The 20,471-nt window shown below is 29.5% G+C and overlaps 3 protein-coding genes across 10 annotated transcripts in view; 2 read left to right on the top strand and 1 right to left on the bottom strand.

Moving 5' to 3' along the window:
* The window catches only part of LOC111417503 (C2 and C2B_Munc13-like domain-containing protein staccato), a 36,848-nt gene extending 30,679 nt beyond the window's left edge, over positions 1-6,169 (top strand). For all 5 annotated transcript variants that reach the window (XM_023049800.2, XM_023049802.2, XM_023049801.2 and 2 more), the window contains 5 exons: positions 35-244; positions 294-594; positions 648-771; positions 827-1,011; positions 5,926-6,169. In XM_023049800.2, the coding sequence (XP_022905568.2) occupies positions 35-244; positions 294-594; positions 648-771; positions 827-1,011; positions 5,926-6,029 (924 nt within the window). In that variant the 3' untranslated portion in view covers positions 6,030-6,169. The remainder of the gene's footprint in view (positions 1-34; positions 245-293; positions 595-647; positions 772-826; positions 1,012-5,925) is intronic.
* On the bottom strand, positions 6,151-16,639 carry LOC111417505 (NEDD4-binding protein 2). Of its 2 annotated transcripts, none has more exons than XM_023049806.2 (5): positions 15,349-16,639; positions 8,520-8,774; positions 6,995-8,457; positions 6,517-6,938; positions 6,151-6,463 (listed from the first exon to the last, which is right to left on the bottom strand). In XM_023049806.2, exons 1-5 carry the CDS (start codon positions 16,301-16,303, stop codon positions 6,385-6,387), a joined length of 3,174 nt encoding a protein of 1,057 aa, XP_022905574.2. In that variant the 5' UTR covers positions 16,304-16,639; the 3' UTR covers positions 6,151-6,384. The 2 variants fall into 2 exon arrangements, with proteins under 2 accessions (XP_022905574.2, XP_022905575.2); XM_023049807.2 differs by having other exon boundaries at positions 8,520-8,741.
* A 541-nt stretch (positions 16,640-17,180) lies between these two features.
* Positions 17,181-19,864, top strand: LOC111417499 (DCN1-like protein SCCRO4). 3 transcript variants are annotated; one of them, XM_023049794.2, is made up of 4 exons: positions 17,181-17,409; positions 17,540-17,665; positions 18,867-19,432; positions 19,491-19,864. In XM_023049794.2, exons 2-4 carry the CDS (start codon positions 17,577-17,579, stop codon positions 19,556-19,558), a joined length of 723 nt encoding a protein of 240 aa, XP_022905562.1. In that variant the 5' UTR covers positions 17,181-17,409; positions 17,540-17,576; the 3' UTR covers positions 19,559-19,864. The 3 variants fall into 3 exon arrangements, with proteins under 3 accessions (XP_022905562.1, XP_022905561.1, XP_022905564.1); XM_023049793.2 differs by having other exon boundaries at positions 17,208-17,396; XM_023049796.2 differs by lacking the exons at positions 17,181-17,409; positions 17,540-17,665 and adding an exon at positions 17,803-17,961.
* The last annotated feature ends 607 nt before the right edge of the window (positions 19,865-20,471 follow it).

Genomic DNA, 20,471 nt, shown 5'->3' with positions numbered 1-20,471 from the left:
TAAATTAAATTATTATTAATTATTAATAATTTAGATGACGCCATCAATGAAGCGACTTCTCATAGAAGGAGCAGAATTATTCCAACAAGATTGTAATAGCATCGATAAAGTAATGAGATATTTAGATGATAATTTGCACACACTTCACGATCAATTAAACGAAGAAAATTTTAGCCGCATTTTAGATATTATTTTTATTTATTTAAATAATATCTTAACCGATTTAATACAATCCAACTTGGAGGTAAAATTAATTAAAAAAGAAATCAAATTAATTAATTAATTAATTTTAGAAACGACGACCACCATCGTTCTTCTCAAATTTACATGAAACGTTAAAACTAATGAAACATTCTTTTAAATTAAACGACACTGAAGAAGAATGCGAACAATTAAAAAAAACCGAACATTTATTGTACTTAAATGGTTTAGAAACGTCCGAATTAATCCATCAAGTTCATTTAGATTTATGGAAAGAACAAGAAAAAAAAGATTCGAATTTGGGGCAGTTAACGATTAAGTGTAAATTTGATAATTGCGAGTTAAAAATTGAAGTTTTAAATGGAAAGAACTTAGTGGCTATGGATTCTAATGGTAATTGTGTTGTTATTGTTTAATTATTATTTATAATTTTATTTAATTAATAGGATCAACAGATTCTTTTGTAAGAATTCATCTTTTACCTGAAGATAAATTCACGAATGTAACAAAACCAAAAACTCAAACTCAACATAAAACTTTATTTCCACTTTACGACGAACACTTTACGCTGTAAGTGTAACTAAAACTTTTTTTTTCTTTACTTCATAATAATATGATGTTATAGGAAATTGACTACCGATCAAAGAAATTTGGAAAACGGTTTGATTTTATTTAGTTGTAAAGATTACGATATGCTAGGTTACAACAATCAGTATATTGGAGAAGCTTTTATGCATTTTAAAGATGTTCCAAGTAATGGTGTTAATTCGCAACAATTAGTTTTGTATTTGCATAGACCAAAAACTTTAGGTAAGTTTTAAGTGTTTAGTTGCTAAAGTATTGTCAAGCTGGTAATTACAAGTAAAAAGGTGTTTTTAAGAATAAAAAGTACTTAAACTTGTTATACTAAAACCTGATTTTTAAAATCAAAGAGTTGCTATAAAAGTTAAGGCTTACTTATTTGTTTGTGGACCTCAAATTCTTACAAAAATATCAACAATAACATTAAAATAAGCCAAATCCACGTCAATAATATAAAATGTTAATAAAAGGTTTTGTCCACGACTATCTTATAATATATACCTACCTTATCAATGAGTTTTCTAAAACGAAATGGTAGTCATTTTTCAGGGAGTAAATAATAGCGGTGAATAACCATTATTTACGGGTAATCAATTTGACAGACTAATAATAAATATTTAAAACGTCAAAGTTTCAAAAAACGTCAATTTAATTGTTTTAGGACTTTCTAAAGGTTTGACATTAAAAAAAACGTAAACAAATTCCTTTTCATAGATAAGATATAATATATTTGTTATATAGATGGGAACTATAACCGTTTGATTGAAATGCGCAATTAGTTTTGGATACTGTCACCTACAGCGCTGAAATCATTGGCAGGCGAGAAATATAATTTAAATTTGTTATTTGAAAGGTTTATCGATGATTTAATACGAAAACATTGCTTGGCGACAAAACTTTACAAACTGTGCAAAACATTAAACACATTAAATTTTAAATATAAAAAAAATTAAAATTCCATCCAACCTGACGACAGAAATTTTTTCCGAAACCGGTAGTTGAGAACCAATAAATTTCATTCTTCGGAATTTTATTTTTTTTTTTATATTTAACATTACTGACCGAAGTCAACAATGGAGTCCTTTATCAAACACATTAAATTTTGTCGTTTACAATGTTTTACAAAGAAACATCTAAAAAACATGACTAGGCATTAAATTATTATTGTACAGGGTTTATTAAAAAGTTTTTAAATGAATAACAAAGACTATTCTTTAATTTTTTTATTATTATTTTTACCACATCGTTTCCTTTTAATTTTATTGCATTTATCCAATGCTGCTTCCCCATCAATCGAAGTGTACTTATTATAAAGCAACAACAACAAATCGCTTTTTCTTCAAATCGCTAGCAACTCTTCCACTGTACACAATACAACGCAATTAAAAATATTACTATGTCAAACCTGGTCAAACCAGTCAAACTGACAACTCAAAAAATTGACAAAATGGGTTCTGTAATCGAAAGCAACGCCATAAGTGACAGTATCCAGCATTAAACGTATGCTCCCAACTTCATTAATACGAGTGACTGGTGCATGTTCCTTTTTTCGTATGATTTAAACATAAATTAATTAATTTTTGTAAAAAAACATGACGTTTCATAAAATTGACGTTTAATTTTGACAAATTGTTGTGAAGTTGGTTACAGTTGGTAACATTGAATTTGTCTCACATGGACGCTTATACTTTATTCAAAAATTTATTTAAAAAAATTAATTTATGGAATCAATTTCAACAGTAGTCGTGGACAAAGTATAGTATTCTACTCACATATAATGAGCTATTATTCACGGGTAATCAACTTGACAGACTTATAATAATTATTTAAAACGTCAAAATTCCAAAAAACGTCAATTTAATTGTTTTAGGACTTTCTAAAGGTTTGACATTAAAAAATCGTAAACAAATTCCTGTTTTCGTATGATTTAAGCATAAATTAATTAATTTTTGTAAAAACAAAGCATGACGTTTCATAAAATTCACATTTAATTTTAACAAATTGTTATGAAGTTGGTTACACTTGGTAACATTGAATTTGTGTCACATTGACGTTTAAACTTTTAAAGAAATTTAAACAAATAAATTTATAGAATCAATTTCAATCGTAGTCATGGACAAAGTATAGTATTCTACTCAAATATAATGAGCTATTATTCACGGGTAATCAACTTGGCAGACTAATAATAATCATTTGAAACGTCAAAATTTCAAAAAACGTCAATTTAATTGTTTTAAGACTTTCTAAAGGTTTGACATTAAAAAAAACGTAAACAAATTCCTTTTTTCGTATGATTTAAACATAAATTAATTAATTTTTGTAAAAAAACATGACGTTTCATAAAATTGACGTTTAATTTTGACAAACTGTTGTGAAGTTGGTTACTGTTGGTAACATTGAATTTGTGTCACATTGACGTTTAAACTTTTAAAGAAATTTAATAAAATAAATTTATAGAATCAATTTCAATCGTAGTCATGGACAAAGTATAGTATTCTACTCAAATATAATGAGCTATTATTCACGGGTAATCAATATGACAGACTAATAATAATTATTTGAAACGTCAAAATTTCAAAAAACGTTAATTTAATTGTTTTAGGACTCTCTAACGGTTTGATATTAAAAAAACGTAAACAAATTCCTCTTTTCGTATGATTTAAGCATAAATTAATTAATTTTTGTAAAAACAAAGCATGACGTTTCATAAAATTCACATTTAATTTTGACAAATTGTTGTGAAGTTGGTTACACTTGGTAACATTGAATTTGTGTCACATTGACGTTTAAACTTTTAAAGAAATTAAAAAAAATAAATTTATAGAATCAATTTCAATCGTAGTCATGGACAAAGTATAGTATTCTACTCAAATATAATGAGCTATTATTCACGGGTAATCAACTTGGCAGACTAATAATAATCATTTGAGACGTCAAAATTTCAAAAAACGTCAATTTAATTGTTTTAGGACTTTCTAAAGGTTTGACATTAAAAAAAAACGTAAACAGATTCCTTTTTTCGTATGATTTAAGCATAAATTAATTAATTTAAAAAAACATGACATTTCATAAAATTGACATTTAATTTTGACAAATTGTTGTGAAGTTGGTTACAGTTGGTACCATTGAATTTGTATCACATTGACGTTTAAACTTTTAAAGAAATTTAGAAAAATAAATTTATAGAATCAATTTCAATCGTAGTCATGGACAATGTATAGTATTCTACTCAAATATAATGAGCTATTATTCACGGATAATCAACTTGGCAGACTAATAATAATCATTTGAAACGTTAAAATTCCAAAAAACGTCAATTTAATTGTTTTAAGACTTTCTAAAGGTTTGACATTAAAAAACGTAAACAAATTCCTTTTTTCTGATGATTTAAGCATAAATTAATTAATTTTTGTAAAAACAAAGCATGACGTTTCATAAAATTAACATTTAATTTTGACAAATTGTTGTGAAGTTGGTTACAGTTGGTGACATTGAATTTGTGTTACATTGACGTTTAAACTTTTAAAGAAATTTAATAAAATAAATTTATAGAATCAATTTCAATCGTAGTCATGGACAAAGTATAGTATTCTACTCACATATAATGAGCTATTATTCAGGGGTAATCAATTTGACAGACTAATAATAATTATTTGATACGTCAAAATTTCAAAAAACGTCAATTTAATTGTTTTAGGACTTTCTAAAGGTTTGACATTAAAAAATCGTAAACAAATTCCTTTTTTCGAATGATTTAAGCATAAATTAATTAATTTTTGTAAAAACAAAGCATGACGTTTCATAAAATTCTCATTTAATTTTGACAAATTGTTGTGAAGTTGGTTACACTTGGTAACATTGAATTTGTGTCACATTGACGTTTAAACTTTATTAAAAAATGTATTTAAAAAAAATAATTTATGGAATCAATTTCAACAGTAGTTGTGGACAAAGTATAGTATGCTACTCACATATAATGAGCTATTATTCACGGGTAATCAACTTGACAGACTAATAATAATCATTTGAAACGTAAAATTTCAAAAAACGTCAATTTAATTGTTTTAGGACTTTCTAAAGGTTTGACATTAAAAAATCGTAAACAAATTCCTTTTTTCGAATGATTTAAGCATAAATTAATTAATTTTTGTAAAAACAAAGCATGACGTTTCATAAAATTCACATTTAATTTTGACAAATTGTTGTGAAGTTGGTTACAGTTGGTGACATTGAATTTGGTCACATTGACGTTTAAACTTTATTAAAAAATGTATTTAAAAAAAATAATTTATGGAATCAATTTCAACAGTAGTTGTGGACAAAGTATAGTATGCTACTCACATATAATGAGCTATTATTCACGGGTAATCAACTTGACAGACTAATAATAATCATTTGAAACGTCAAAATTTCAAAAAACGTCAATTTAATTGTTTTAGGACTTTCTAAAGGTTTGACATTAAAAAATCGTAAACAAATTCCTTTTTTCGAATGATTTAAGCATAAATTAATTAATTTTTGTAAAAACAAAGCGTGACGTTTCATAAAATTGACGTTTAATTTTGACAAATTGTTGTGAAGTTGGTTACAGTTGGTGACATTGAATTTGTGTCACATTGACGTTTAAACTTTATTAAAAAATGTATTTAAAAAAAATAATTTATGGAATCAATTTCAACAGTAGTTGTGGACAAAATATAGTATGCTACTCACATATAATGAGCTATTATTCACGGGTAATCAACTTGACAGACTTATAATAATTATTTGAAACGTTAAAATTCCAAAAAACGTCAATTTAATTGTTTTAGGACTTTCTAAAGGTATAACATTAAAAAATCGTGAACAAATTCCTTTTTTCGTATGATTTAAGCATAAATTAATTTTTGTAAAAAAAAAAAAACATGACGTTTCATCAAATTGATATTTAATTTTGACAAATTATTGTAAAGTTGGTTACAGTTGGTAGCATTGAAATTGTGTCACATTGACGTTTAAACTTTATTCAAAAATTTATTTAAAAAAATTAATTTATGGAATAAATTTCTACAGTATTCGTGGACAAAGTATAGTATTCTACTCAGTGCATATTATAATATATTATACTATAATTATATAATAATATATTATTAATGTTTTTAGATACGGATGCTTTAAAAGCTTTGGAATATAGACAAGGAGATAAACAGGCCAAAGAATTTCTTCGTAGATTTAAAATGCGCATGAACTCACCAAAATCATCTTAAAAACAAATAAACCCACGCCTAAGACTGTAATTTTTAACATGTTATTTATTAATTTTTTAATTTTAAAACTAATTATATGTAATATTGTTGATTAAGAAAATGAAATAAAAAAACCACCAAATTTGTTTTTACAAAACTAATTTTATTTCTTTTCCTTAAACATTAATCTTTATCAAAAAACTATAACATTTTGATATAAATCTTTATAAAACCCCAAATATAAAGAAATGTTTTTAAAAGAAATTTAATAGTTACGATTATTCTTTATCTTGGTTGAAACTAATACATGATAAAACATATGGCAAAATTAGAACGTGATACTTAATTATTATGAAGATAAAAATAAGGAAATAGATTATTTTTTTAAATCATTGGTCATAACAACATTTTTGTGTAACTTAATCTTCAACATACCATCGTTGATAAAAGTAAATCTAAAAATGAAATTTAGTTTTAATTCCATTCTTGGTTAAAAATTTTTACTTACCGAATATTCCTTTTTTTTAATCTACCAATAACGGCCGGTCTTAATTTTGATATTCCACCAACACTTCGATTTCCTTGCCCGGTAATAATAAAATAATCGGTAGGTTTAACCAATTTTGAGACGCATTTATCGATATAAATGTCCAAAGAAATCAAAGCTTCGGTAACTTTTAAATAGTGAAGATCGAGCGTGTCTTTACTTTTAAAATTTTCGACAAGGTAAAAATACGTCGCTTTTTGATCGCAAAGATCGCGCTTACGACGCAAATCTTCCGCTAATTTCGAGTAGAAAACCGCCACTTGTCCCATTCCTTTACGATGATATTGCTGCGCGACGTTTTGTAAATGTTGAGCTTTTTGTGCGTAAGAAATCGCATCGTCACGATATTGTTGGGCGTTATTGTAATCTTCATCACTTTTAATCTAAACAAAAAAAAATTAAATCAATTAATTAATTATTACAACAAAAATTGTTTTACTTGTTCAACAATCGTTTTATTTTGAACCATATCTCGAACCAATGCATCTGAAATTGGATCTTCTCGAACATTTCCATCCGAAACGATGTATTTATGATTAACGTTAGCTATTAAAGTATCAACAACCTCATCATAATTATAATTATGGCTCTCTAATAATTTATCGATCATGGCATTATTAACAGTTGGAAACGATTCGTACAATTTTTTCTTTTTCATAATCATCGCTAATGTTTGTGGCGCCATCGTTTTATATTGTTCATTTTCTTTTTTTTGGCAAAACATAGCTAATTGCTCGTCCATAATCACGGATAAATTCGGGCCATTAGCCTCCTCTTGTTGTTCATGATTCAATTTATGCGCATATTCCTCGTCTTTATTAACCAACAAATTTTGTTCTTCAATTTGTTGACAAACCGATTGCAAATAAAGTGCGTGAATTTGTTTTACCATCGAAATAGGCATTTGTACATTCGTGGCTAAATTTTTATTAATAAACGCTTCATTCCCAAGCTGTTTTTCGAGTTGTTCCACCAATTCGCGACCTAAATTTATTTGAACAACTTCTTCATCGAAATCATCATCAACATCTTGAGTTTCATCCGTCGAAATTTGAGGAGTTATTGGGGGAGTTTTTGATGTTTGAGAGGTTCCTTGACGTTGATTTTTTAATCCCCAAAGAAAGTCTGAGTAATGTTCTTTTTTAAACGTAACGTTTTCTTCGAATTGCTTTTTTAATTCAATTTTTTCTTGTTTTAATTGATCCTTTTTCGATACTGTTTCGGAAGATTTAGCCGCATCATTAAAATTATTTGTTGGAAGTTCATTTTGAACAATTACTTTTTTTTTCTCAACTTCTAATTTTGGATCATACGGAGTCTCTAATAACAACTCCATCGTCCAATTTATATCTTGTTTGCATTTGTCGTATATCTCCAACATATATTCGATTGGAATATGTGGAAAGAAGTCTTTTAATTGTTGCTCGACTTGGGTTTTATTGTTTTCTGGGATTGTTGCGACCTCTTCCTCTATGGTCATACAACCTATATCAACGGTGATTCTTTTTCTTGGTACACTTTGTACAATTGCAATACCACTTGGGTTAATCGAACGATTTTTGGTGTTTATTACCGAAACTCCATCAGCTTCTTTACAGTTTAAAGCGAAACGAAAATCATCGGCGTGAGTATTTGTGGTTTTATCAGAGTGTTGGATTCTCGGACGCGAAGCATCATCTATTTTCTTATAAATTTCAAAATCCATTTCAATAGGTAACTTAGTTGATGGGACGTTTACAACCGTATTCCACGATTGTAAAGCTTTCTCATTCGTACCCCAAGCAGTTAAATGATTCTTTTCGTTTGAACTTGATGACTTTAAGTCAGAACTTTTATCTTGAGTTGTTTGGGTTAAATGAATCTGATTAATTGATGAAACATTGGTGGGCATTAACGGAAAAGCTAATAAAAAAAAACAAAGTTAAATCAACGCCAAATGTTTCTCTTAAAATTAATGCGTTTACCCCCATAAAGATTTAAAGCTGTGTTTGGGGCAGAGGATGTATTATCATCCAATAAATCAATTAAATTCATTACGGGTTTACTTTCTGTCGCGTTTAGTTCGCTTGAGTAACTTTTTTTCGATTCAATTCCCGAGGTTTTAGATTCGTCCGGTTTAAGTTCACCTTGATTTGTGTTGGGGTCGTTTTGAATGTTTTTAATCTCGCCCGATGATTTATTTTGCTCTAATGATTCAATAGATGGGTAAAGTATGGTAGCTTAAAATATAATTTGAAATTTTTATTGACTTGTTAGTAACCTATACTATAGTTTGTTGTTAGTGTCATGTTATTAGTACTATTAGTTGAGTTGAACATCATTTTAACCCATTTTCTGCCATGGTATTACAAATTTTAGTTTTCTTAAGTTGACAGTGTTGATTAGTTATTGAAATACATTATTTTACATTATTACTGGGGACTTTAACAGTCAACACAAGATGTAGGGCTACGAATCTGACAACCAAAGAGGAAGAGCACAAATTGATACAGAGAGAAGCCTGCAAGTCTTGAATGATGGTCGACCAACATTCTTCTCATAATATGCTGATAATAACCAAAATATACTTGAACCGTTACTTGCCTCCAGCGACCTCGCTAGATTGGCTACATATCATACTGCATGATACATTGGGCAGCGATCACTTCCCAGTCTTTACTGAGCTGCAGACACCAAACAGGACGAAGACTATTAGACTTCACGCCACGTAGGTACAATTACTATCTGCTAGGATTGACTGGATAAGATATAACGAAATTTTAAAGAAATATAACATTGTGACAAAATGAAAGTACAGGGTGGTTCAAATTCGCTGTCCGAATAGGCTATCTCCGAAATTATAAGAGTTAGAAAAAAAGTAGCTTACATGTCATGATCTCGTTTTTTGAGAAACTGCTAATGCCAAAAACCTCAAAGCGCTATCGTCTTTTGTTTTTCCCCTAGAGGCCAAAATTGAAAATATCGTAAAACCAGCAAGTGCAATTATCTTGGTTATTATTATAGGTGGAGTATTATAACTAAGACATTATATGGACACTTTTTTACAGAGAATTTGATGGCGTAGTCAAAAAAAATCTTTCGGTTTTAAATTTCTAAATATTATGACAATTTTCGCTTTTTTAAATGGAAACAACCACTGATTATTCGCTTATTAAATTCGTTATTTTTTTCTGATTACAAAAATATGGGGTCTATTTCTTATTGTTTTAGAATAAAGCTTAAAATAAACTTTTTTTTAGTGTCGCCAAAGAAATTAAATTTACAGTTTCCTGTAAACTACGATAATATAACTAAAAATTTATATATAAAATTTACTTTATTTTCTAATATGTGATATTCTAACATGTTTGACACTTCAGAAAATTTTCGAATATAAATAAATGTTGCTATGTTTATTTGAATTAAAAAATAAAAAAAATATATATATGAGCGACATCTATCAATAATTTATTAAGTCATTTAATAATAATATTAAATATTAATAAAAAATGTGAAATAATGCAATCTATTCCAACTTTTGTGTAAAACAAATATAAATTAAATAGTTCAACAAATGTATTTGTTTCAAATATGAGAAATATGTTTTTTTTTTAATTTTTAGTTATAATTTACAGGAACCTGTAAATTTAATTTCTTTGTCGACACTAAAAAAAAGCTTATTTTTAGCTTTATTCTAAAACAATAATAAATAGTTAAGAAATAGTTAATTAAAATTGAGATGGAAAGAAATAACAAAAAAAAAATAATAATAATAAGAAATAGACCTATCAAACCCTATATTTTTGTAATCAGAAAAAAATAACGAATTTAATAATAAATAAATAATTAATAAATTAATTTTTATAATTTAATATTTTAATGTTATAAAAAGCGTTCATATAACGTCGTAGTTATAATACTTCACCTATAATAATAACCAAGATAATTGCACTTGTTGGTTTTACGATATTTTCAATTTTGGCTTCTCGGGGAAAAACAAAAGATGATAGCGCTTTGAGGTTTTCGGCATTAGCAGTTTCTTGAAAAACGAGATCATGACATGTAAGCTACTTTTTTTCTAACTCTTATAGTTTCCGAGTTAGCCTATTTGGACATCGAATTTGAACCATCCTGTACATACCATGATGTACTCTTGGGAATTCACAGTGCTATCTCACAGACGAGTAAAAAAGGAAAAAAAGCGACGACTAAATTGGAACCCTTGTCCATAGTGGGACCGGGAGTGTAAAAGACGCCTATAAACTATACAGGGTGTATCTGAATGACTGCAACAAACTTCAAGGGGTGATTCTTTAGTGAATTTTAAGGGTACTTTGATATATGAACCATGGGCGACTTCAGCTCCCCTAAGGAGCTACACCCCTTTTTCTAATTTTCCCAATCTTTCTAATGTATTTATCATCTGCATAACAAAAAATTTCGCAAAAATGCAAAGGGGGTGGTTACATTTAGTAGTTTAGAAGGGTAGATTGAAAGTACAAATAGGGTCAAAACGTGCCCTATTATGAGTTAAACATATTCCCCAAATTTCATTTTCCTAGCGTTTATGGTTTTTGAGAAAAAGAAATTAAACCAAAATTTTCCGCTATTTTTGGAGGGGTGTAGCTCCTTACGGGAGCCGAAGACGCCTATGGTTCATATATCAAAGTACCCTTAAAATTCACTAAAGAATCACCCCTTGAAGTTTGTTGCAGTCATTCAGATACACCTGTATATCTAAAACTTTATATCTTTCTTTAATGATAATAATATTACCATACTCCAAAAAGACCCTCTTTCTTCTTTTATTAATAAACTAAAAAATATACTAAAAAAGTCTTCAAATACCTTAAACAAATTTTTTCCCTCGACCAAAAAATACATGCCCATGAACCCTCTACATCCCACCTTACAGTGTTTGATAAAATTACACAAGACAGACAATCAACATGGAGGCAGCTGTATACTAGTACGTAATGATAGTACACGGAGCTGATGAATATAAAAGAAAAAAGTAAAGAATTTGTTATTGAATGTAGTGCTATAAAATTAAATGTACAAAACGTAACGATTATCTGTATATACCGATCACCAAAATCGGATATAGAAGACTTTTTTTAACATTTTAGAGGACATACTATTAGAATGTTCACCGCAAACATCGAAAACTAAATTATTATTAACTGGTGATTTCAATATAAATCTAGAAAATAGAAATACTAATACTCTCAGATTGTTAGAAATGCTTAACCGACACAATTTTAGACCAACTATCAACAAACCAACACGGATAACTGAATATTCCAGCTCACTTATTGACAATATTTATGTGAACATAGAAAGTTGTAACAGTGAAGTAATCATTTCAACTCTTTCCGATCATACAGCGCAGAAGATATTTTTTCCAATAACAACTATAGATGGCAACACACAAGTAAAAATGCTTAAAAAACGTATATTTAGCAATACAATTCTCTCAGAAATACATGCTGAAATACATACAATTGATTGGAATTTTTTAAGTAGCTATAAAGAGACTGACGAGTTATATGACAAGTTCATAGATATAATACATAATTGCATAATTAAAAAATCAGAGAAAAATTTAATTAAAATGAATGTTAAATCGGCTACTAATAAATGGTTAACAAAAGAAATAAAAAACAAAACGAGTGTGAAGCGTCATCATATGAAGAAATGTTAATGGGTAAAATTGATAAAGAATATTACAATATTTACTCCCGACATGTTCGAAACGAAATAGCGATATCAAAAAGAATTGTTTTTACCAATTTTATAGAAACAGCTAAAAATAAAGTAAGCGCTACATGGAATACCATCAATACGCTCAGACAAAATAAGCAATCTGAAGATCTCGATTATGTGATTTTCAACACAACTAAAATCAGTCATAATGTCTTTAAATAATACGTCTGCAGTTGGTTACTACAAAGTTCCGATCTCTGTTCTAAAAGCTTGCGTCGATTATCTTGCTGAACCTTGAAATAGTATTATAAACCTGTCATTTGGTTCTGCAACTTATGCACACCACCTGAAAAGAACCTTAGTAAGGCTATTGTATAAGAAAGGTGACAAATCAGACTTTTCGAATTATAGGCCAATCGCTTTAATACCTAATGTTGCGAAGGTTTTTGAAAATATAGTACTGATGAGACTTAAAAGCTACATTTACAAAAATCAAATACTGAATAAGTCACAAAATGGCTATATCTACAACCAGAGCAATTTTTCAGTTGATGGAAAAAATTCTAACTGGAATAAACAATAAAACGAACTTACCGGTTGCATAATGATGGATCTAAGCAAAGCATTTGATAGTGTTCATCGCGACACCCTTTTAATGAAGATGGAAGCAATGGGAATTCGAGGTATTGCGCTAGAGTGGTTCAGATCTTACCTCTCAGACAGGGAACAGTGTGTTATCGCTTATGATCAAAAGGGAAATGAACTAGCATCAAAATGGGTACGGGTTCTACAAGGAGTGTGATATAATATGTGTGCATCTTTTAAAAAACCCTAATTATCTCCCAAACCATTAATCTTAGGTATGGGACATATGGGATATAAAAGATGTAGAATGAGACACCGAAGACGACTAAGTAATAAAATATGGGGGGTGCCATTTAAAAAAATTAAGTTATGGTACTTCCAAATTTCGAAAACTTAATGTGCCATAGTAAAATGACCAAACGTTCTAGACAGCCGTTCTCGGCACCAAAACATACTCCATCATGTTGCTTAAGCATGTTCTGAATCCTAAATTGATATCTCAAAAATCGAGTGTTCTCTGATTTTTTGAATAAATGTGTGTTGGCGCAAATTTTTCTAGAAAAATTCGAATAACTCGAGAACCGCTGAATCAAATTGCAAAAAGTAAAGTTATTTATAAACCTTGAAAACAGACAAATCCAAATATGTAAAAATATACAGTGTTTCATTAAAAAAAATAAAGTAGGTGGCGACTTCCGGTATAACCGGAAGTGCTGGAAATCTGCAAATATTTTAGTCGAAGCAATTGATAATACTTTTTATAATTTAATTCTAAATTGTGTCATTATTAATGAAAAATTTTCGAATAATAATTTCCTATACAGGGTGTGTCAAATGTCTGGAATATACGTCTGTGAAGTTAGCACCTCATTTTTTTAAAACTTCAAATTTCTCTTGAGTTCCCATTGAACCCCATTGAGTTCTATAGTTCTCTACCATTTTTATTAAAAGTTCCGCAAAAATAGGCAAAAACATCGATATCGACTTTTTGGGGTGCTAAGTTCACAAAACGAGATCACAAAATTTGCAATAACTATTAAACGAATGCACGTATCTAAAAACTTTATTAAAATATCTTTTAGAACTCGTGAGGTGCTAATCAGAACTCCTGCCAGAACTCCCGAAACTTTTCAAAATTTTCACCCCTCCGGGACATTTACGAAATCTCAATGTGAACACTTGAAATTGCGCACAGTTTCTTAAATATTAGTTTTACGACTTCGGGCCTTAATCATTTTCGTTAGAACTCATGAGGTGATACCCAGAACTCCTATTTCTTAAATTTCTTAAATGTTTCGGTTTATTTTCATCTAACATTGACAATCTAAACATTAACATTTAAGAAATAGGAGTTCTGGGTAGCACCTCATGAGTTCTAACAGAAATGATTAAGGTCCGAAGCCGTAAAACTAATATTTAAGAAACTGTGCCAATTTCAAGTGTTCACATTGAGATTTCGTAAATGTCCCGTAGGGGTGAAAATTTTGAAAAGTTCCGGGATTTCTGATAGGAGTTCTAGGTAGCACCTCACGAGTTCTAACGAAAATGATTAAGGCTCGAAGCCGTAAAACTAATATTTAAGAAACTGTGCGCGATTTCAAGTGTTCACATTGAGATTTTGTGAATGCCCCGGAGGGGTGAAAATTTTGAAAAGTTCCGGAAGTTCTGATAGGAGTTCTAGGTAGCACCTCACGAGTTCTAACGAAAATGGTTAAGGCTCGAAGCCGTAAAACTAATATTTAAGAAACTATGCGCGATTTCAAATGTTCACATTGAGATTTCGTAAATGTCCCGGAGGGGTGAAAATTTTGAAAAGTTCCGGGAGTTCTGAATAGCACCTCACGAGTTCTAAAAGATATTTTAATAAAGTTTTTAGATACGTGCATTCGTTTAATAGTTATTGCAAATTTTGTGATCTCGTTTTGTGAACTTAGCACCCCAAAAAGTCGATATCGATGTTTTTGCCTATTTTTGCGAAACTTTTAATAAAAATGGTAGAGAACTATAGAACTCAATGGGGTGCAATGGGAACTCAAGAGAAATTTGAAGTTTTAAAAAAATGAGGTGCTAACTTCACAGACGCCTGGAATATAGCCAATAACTTCGCCATTTGTTGTTTTAAAGAAAAATGTTTCAAATAAAATATATTTATTAATTATGGCGCATTTTTTGGCGATGTTTGCTTGTTTACATGATTTTTTGTTTCCTTGCTATGGCAAACAAAAGGGCTAGACACCCTGTATTTAAGCAAATTTTAAAAAAATTTTGGCAGTTAATGGGTTAAAGTTCTTTTATCATTTAATATAGAAAATGATGTTCAATCTTGCATTTTAGTCATAAAATGTTAGAATTTGTTTAATTTAATGGAAGCCTCATTGACTCAAAATTAACATAGATTCAAAATATATTTCCTATTTATCTATATATTTATAATGTAAATATAAAAATTGTTTTACTAATAATTTATTAGAAAATTAAGATAATAAACTATCTAAAATTTATTTAAAATATATTAAAACCTACCATTATTATCCACCTTAACTTCTTCCTTAGAATTATTTCCCTTCTCCTCTTCCTTTTTAGTATCAAAACGATGAACATATTCGATAATCGGTTCTTCATCTTCAGGTTTTTTCCCAAACAAAAAATCGAAATTATCCATCGAGTTAGAGCTGGCCAAATTTTTTGTTGTCACTCCTCTCCATTGAGGTACATTGCAATCAAAGTTAGCATAATTTTCTTCTGGTCCCATAAATAATGGAGGAAACAACCGTTTTTGAGGGATACTCTGCTTATATCTTAATTGAAATTCCCGCGCCAAAGACGAAGTGGTGATTGATTGATCGTATTTGTTTAACATTTTTATTATTTTATCTTTAGGAACGTTGTGCTTATTTTTCTTGGCTAAAATGCTTGGGTCGCAAGCCCAATCGGTGTTTGGTTCCAAAATTTCAATTATATACCCATATTCCACTGCCATCAAACAATAAACCTTCATTTCCCAAGCTACCAGATTTGTATTGTCAATGATAACAGGGCTAAAACCTTTACACATCAATTTATGACAACGCTGTTGATTCCAATCGTGGGCGATTTCCAATTTCTTAACATCGTAATTATATCCTCCACCTTGCTTAAAATAATCATCTGTACTCAAAATAAATTGTTCCGCGGGATATTTAATATTGGAAGCTCGAAATATTTCATTCGCAAGATGAGTTTTTCCACTCCCAGGGAGTCCACGCATCAAAACAATTATTTTCCAACCATCTCTTATTATGTTGACAATTCTTGATTTCTCTTCTCTACTTTCTGGCTCTTTAGTACTTTGCTTCGCAATTTCATAAAGATAAAAACCTGTTCTTTGGATATTATATTGGTGCTGTGATGCCACCATATTAATAATCTCTGGGGAAAGAGTCGGAAATTGCCTATAAAGGAAGTCCAGATCTTCGCTAACAAATTCGGGTTGAGACATGATTAATCAAAGAATCGTAACACACACTAAAATTGTAACGAATTATACATGAATTCTATGAACGCAATAGATTTCTGGGATCTTATCGTAACTTGAACACGCAACATAAGATAAAAACACAAAGGCCAGATAAGTAGGGATTTCACATTCCACCTTATTATTTTTACAGGATGACCAACCGTGTGGATTTTTATTTTTAATTAATTAACTCGCACTATAATAACGTATCAAGTAGTAGAATTACGAATATTGTAATGTTTCGACGGAAAATGCATTAGAATTGCTAATAGAGGCACTTAAATACTCACACCGTGAAAAATAAACATATGTTATTAAGCTGTCAATGAAAATAGTGCCAACTTAAAAACTTAATGTATAAAAAAATTATTTGTTTATTTCAATTTTGTGAATTTATAACTTTTGATTCAATAAAATAAATAATTAATAAGAATTAACAATTAAATAATAAATAATTATTATACCAACTAGTGTACTTCCATTGACTCAAAATCAATATAGATCTTTCTATTTATCCACATAATTACAACGCAAATATAAAAATCGTTTTACTAATAATTAATTTATTAAAAAATTAAGATAATAAATGATTTAAAATTTATTAAAACATTATCCAAAGTTCACCCATTAATATAATAAATAAAATAATTAGTGAAGATCTCTCAATGATCTTAATACCAACCTAAAAAAATATGAATTAAATTTTTTCTTTTTATAATTGAGATATAAAATTAATTTGTATATTAATTTTTATGTTTATAATAAAATTTAGTGTGGTTAAAAAAAATATTTCGATAAAAATAAATTGTAAAAAGTAATTTTTGATGTAAATGTGAAAACGTAAAAAATTCCTAGATTCAAGGTCAAGTGCCATAGACCAGCTGATAGACGTTTATGGACTACTGCTGCTGGCTGGTTCCACCAGAAATTTTATGGTCGAAACGATCGATTTCTGCATCGTTTTCGATCATTCCGCACCTTCACGGATGATCGGTTAAAGTAGAGCCGTTCCTAAAAATTCAACCCGACCTGACGGGGTTCCAATGCTGGGAGGGGTATATTATCACCAAACAGGGTAAATAGCTTAGGTAAATTCCATTTTTTGGACTGTTTTGTTAATTTTTATAAAGTTAATCATTAAAAACACGTTGCAGAATTTTAAAATGAATCGCGTGCTTGTTTTTTAATAATAATTTTTTTTTTCAATTCGTTTTTTAGGTTAGTTACTGATAAACGAGATATAGTTTCTGGTGAAATGCCCCGCAGTAAACGCAGGGCACCTGCGGACATGAGTGCGCCCGATGACGACAGGTACCCCACGAAAAGGTTACGCAATTCCACAAAGTAAGTACTATTAATTGTTATAAAATTTATTTTTTTTCGCTCATGCCAAAGTTGAATTTGATAAGAAACTTTTTTTAAATTTTTTAATTAGTGATATCTAGGTGATTTTTTTGTTTGATAAAGTTAGGTTAGAAGTTGATGCCTTAAGCTATTTTTAGTGCTACCTGTGCTTTGGGACATTGTTATTTTTGTATGAGTGTAATTGTGGATGTGTTTGTGATCTTTTAAATTATTAATCGAACGAGAAAAAAATCTTATTTTTTCATTTAATTTGGGTTAGGAATGGGCGATGACAGGTTAGTACACTTTAATAATTCATTAATTATCTCAAATTACATTTAACTCATTCATGTCTGGGTTTAAAAATAAATTCGGACTTGTCAAGTCGCATATTTATATATTCGTTATTTGGTTTTTATAATCATATTTTTTAGTAAAATTTTATTTATTTCGGTGTCGTTTTTATTAACAATTAAGATTTCGGTTAAAATTAATGAAATTTTATTAATAAAATAATGACAAGTAGACATAACCTCAAATGTGTCATTTTTATTGATGTACAGGGTGAATCAAAAATTTCTTTTAATATTTTTTAGTAAAATATTATTTATTTCGTTGTCGTTTTTATTAACAATTAAGATTTAGGTTAAAATTTATGAATAGAATAATGACAAATAGACATAACCACAAATGTGTCATTTTTATTGATGTACAGGGTGAATCAAAAATTTCTTTTAATATTTTTTAGTAAAATATTATTTATTTCGTTGTCGTTTTTATTAACAATTAAGATTTAGGTTAAAATTTATGAATAAAATAATGACAAGTAGACATAACCTCAAATGTGTCATTTTTATTGATGTACAGGGTGAATCAAAAATTTCTTTTAATATTTTTTAGTAAAATGTTATTTATTTTCTTGTCGTTTTTATTCACAATTAAGATTTAGGTTAAAATTTATGAATAGAATAATGACAAATAAACATAACCACAAATGTGTCATTTTTATTGATATACAGGGTGAATCAAAAATTTCTTTTAATATTTTTTAGTAAAATATTATTCATTTCGTTGTCGTTTTTATTAACAATTAAGATTTAGGTTAAAATTTATGAATAAAATAATGACAAGTAGACCTCAAATGTGTAATTTTTATTGATGTATGTACAGGGTGGATCAAAAATTCCTTTTTAATTTTTAGTTCTCGAAGATATTCACGATTGGACGAGGTCTCTTCATTCAGCCAGAAAAAGTGCCTGACATGGTTTCGAGAGTACACATGTCCTGATGAACCGGAAGTATTGGGCCCCGAGGGTATGGAGAAATTTTGCGAGGATATTGGCGTCGAACCGGAAAACGTCGTCATGCTGGTATTGGCGTATCGGATGCAGGCGCGGCAGATGGGTTTTTTTAGTCAGGAGGAGTGGGTTCGAGGCTTGACGGATCTTCAGTGCGATTCAATCCAAAAGCTTCAGGGTCGTCTCGAACAGTTACGCTGTATGCTAAATGATCAGCATTCGTTTAAGGCGATTTATCGGTACGCGTACGATTTTGCTCGAGATAAAGATCAACGCAGCATGGATATGGAAACGGCCAAAGCTATGCTTCAGTTGCTCTTGGGCAAACATTGGCCGCTATACGCCCAATTTAGCCAGTTTCTCGAACAGAGCAAGTACAAGGTGATCAATAAGGATCAGTGGTGTAATATATTGGAATTTTCGCGTACTATCAATATAGACTTATCCAATTATGATGTAGATGGAGCATGTAAGTATCCCAATTTTTTAATTATATTTTTAAACATTTTCTAAAACACTCGTTTTAGGGCCAGTAATGTTGGATGAGTTTGTAGAATGGTTGAAAGCGTCTCGAGATAAGTCTGATATTAGTTGAGTCGCGCACGTTTTGTGTGCCATCAATGGACTTACCTAACTAATTACTTAAATGTGTCGTATCATCGCGTCACGGTCTCCGGCAAAGGGGGTAGCGAGTTTTGAGTGCTCCGCGTTCCACCATCTGTGCATCCAACTGCGACAAAACCGTACTACTACTACACCGAATAAATAAATAAAAATATACAAGACGGGTTCTACAACAAACAGCAAACAAGCAAAAAAAGTAATTTAATAATAATAACACCGGCTATAGTTGTATTATCATCAATTTTAACATTAAGAAACCACTGATTCCTCGTTTATATATTTTTTGTTAAATTAGTTTACAATTTAATTTCCTCTATCTACGGTTTCCTTCTGTGCCACGGTCCCAGCCCTCAAGGGCAACCCTTTCCTCCTCTCTCCCTTTGCCTTAGATCTCTCGTCGTGATAAAAAAAACGCAAAAATGAATCGTCATTTCTCGATACAATAATTTAATCTTTAATCTTATTATTTTTTTTACAAGGAATTGTACCTTTACCTTTTTCGTCCTTTTGTTAAATAAGACTCTTAGTCGAATAAACTACAAACCACAATGTGAAGTAACTTAAAGACAATGATGAAAAACAAATAAACATGAAAAAAGGGCTTTGTTTTAATATTTTAGTTAAAAAAATCTAAATTTTGGAAATTAACCTCAAATTACCGATTTAGCTTGTTTCTACTTTACCGACATAACCTAACTTGACTGTGTTTTCAGGAAAAATAATAAAAATAATCTTTATCGGTCAAAATAATTATTAAATCTATTTAAATTAGTTAAAATTAATAAGGAATGTCCGAATATGATAAAGTACGCCCTGGAAAACGCGTATTAAAAGGGGAAAAGTGAATAACCTAACCTCAAAAAAATTTCACTTAAAATTATTGT

This window comes from Onthophagus taurus, chromosome 3 (genome assembly GCF_036711975.1).
Source record: "Onthophagus taurus isolate NC chromosome 3, IU_Otau_3.0, whole genome shotgun sequence".
NCBI lineage: Eukaryota > Metazoa > Arthropoda > Insecta > Coleoptera > Scarabaeidae > Onthophagus > Onthophagus taurus.
Note: the sequence above shows the minus strand (reverse complement) of the source record. Positions and strands in the feature narration are given on the sequence as shown.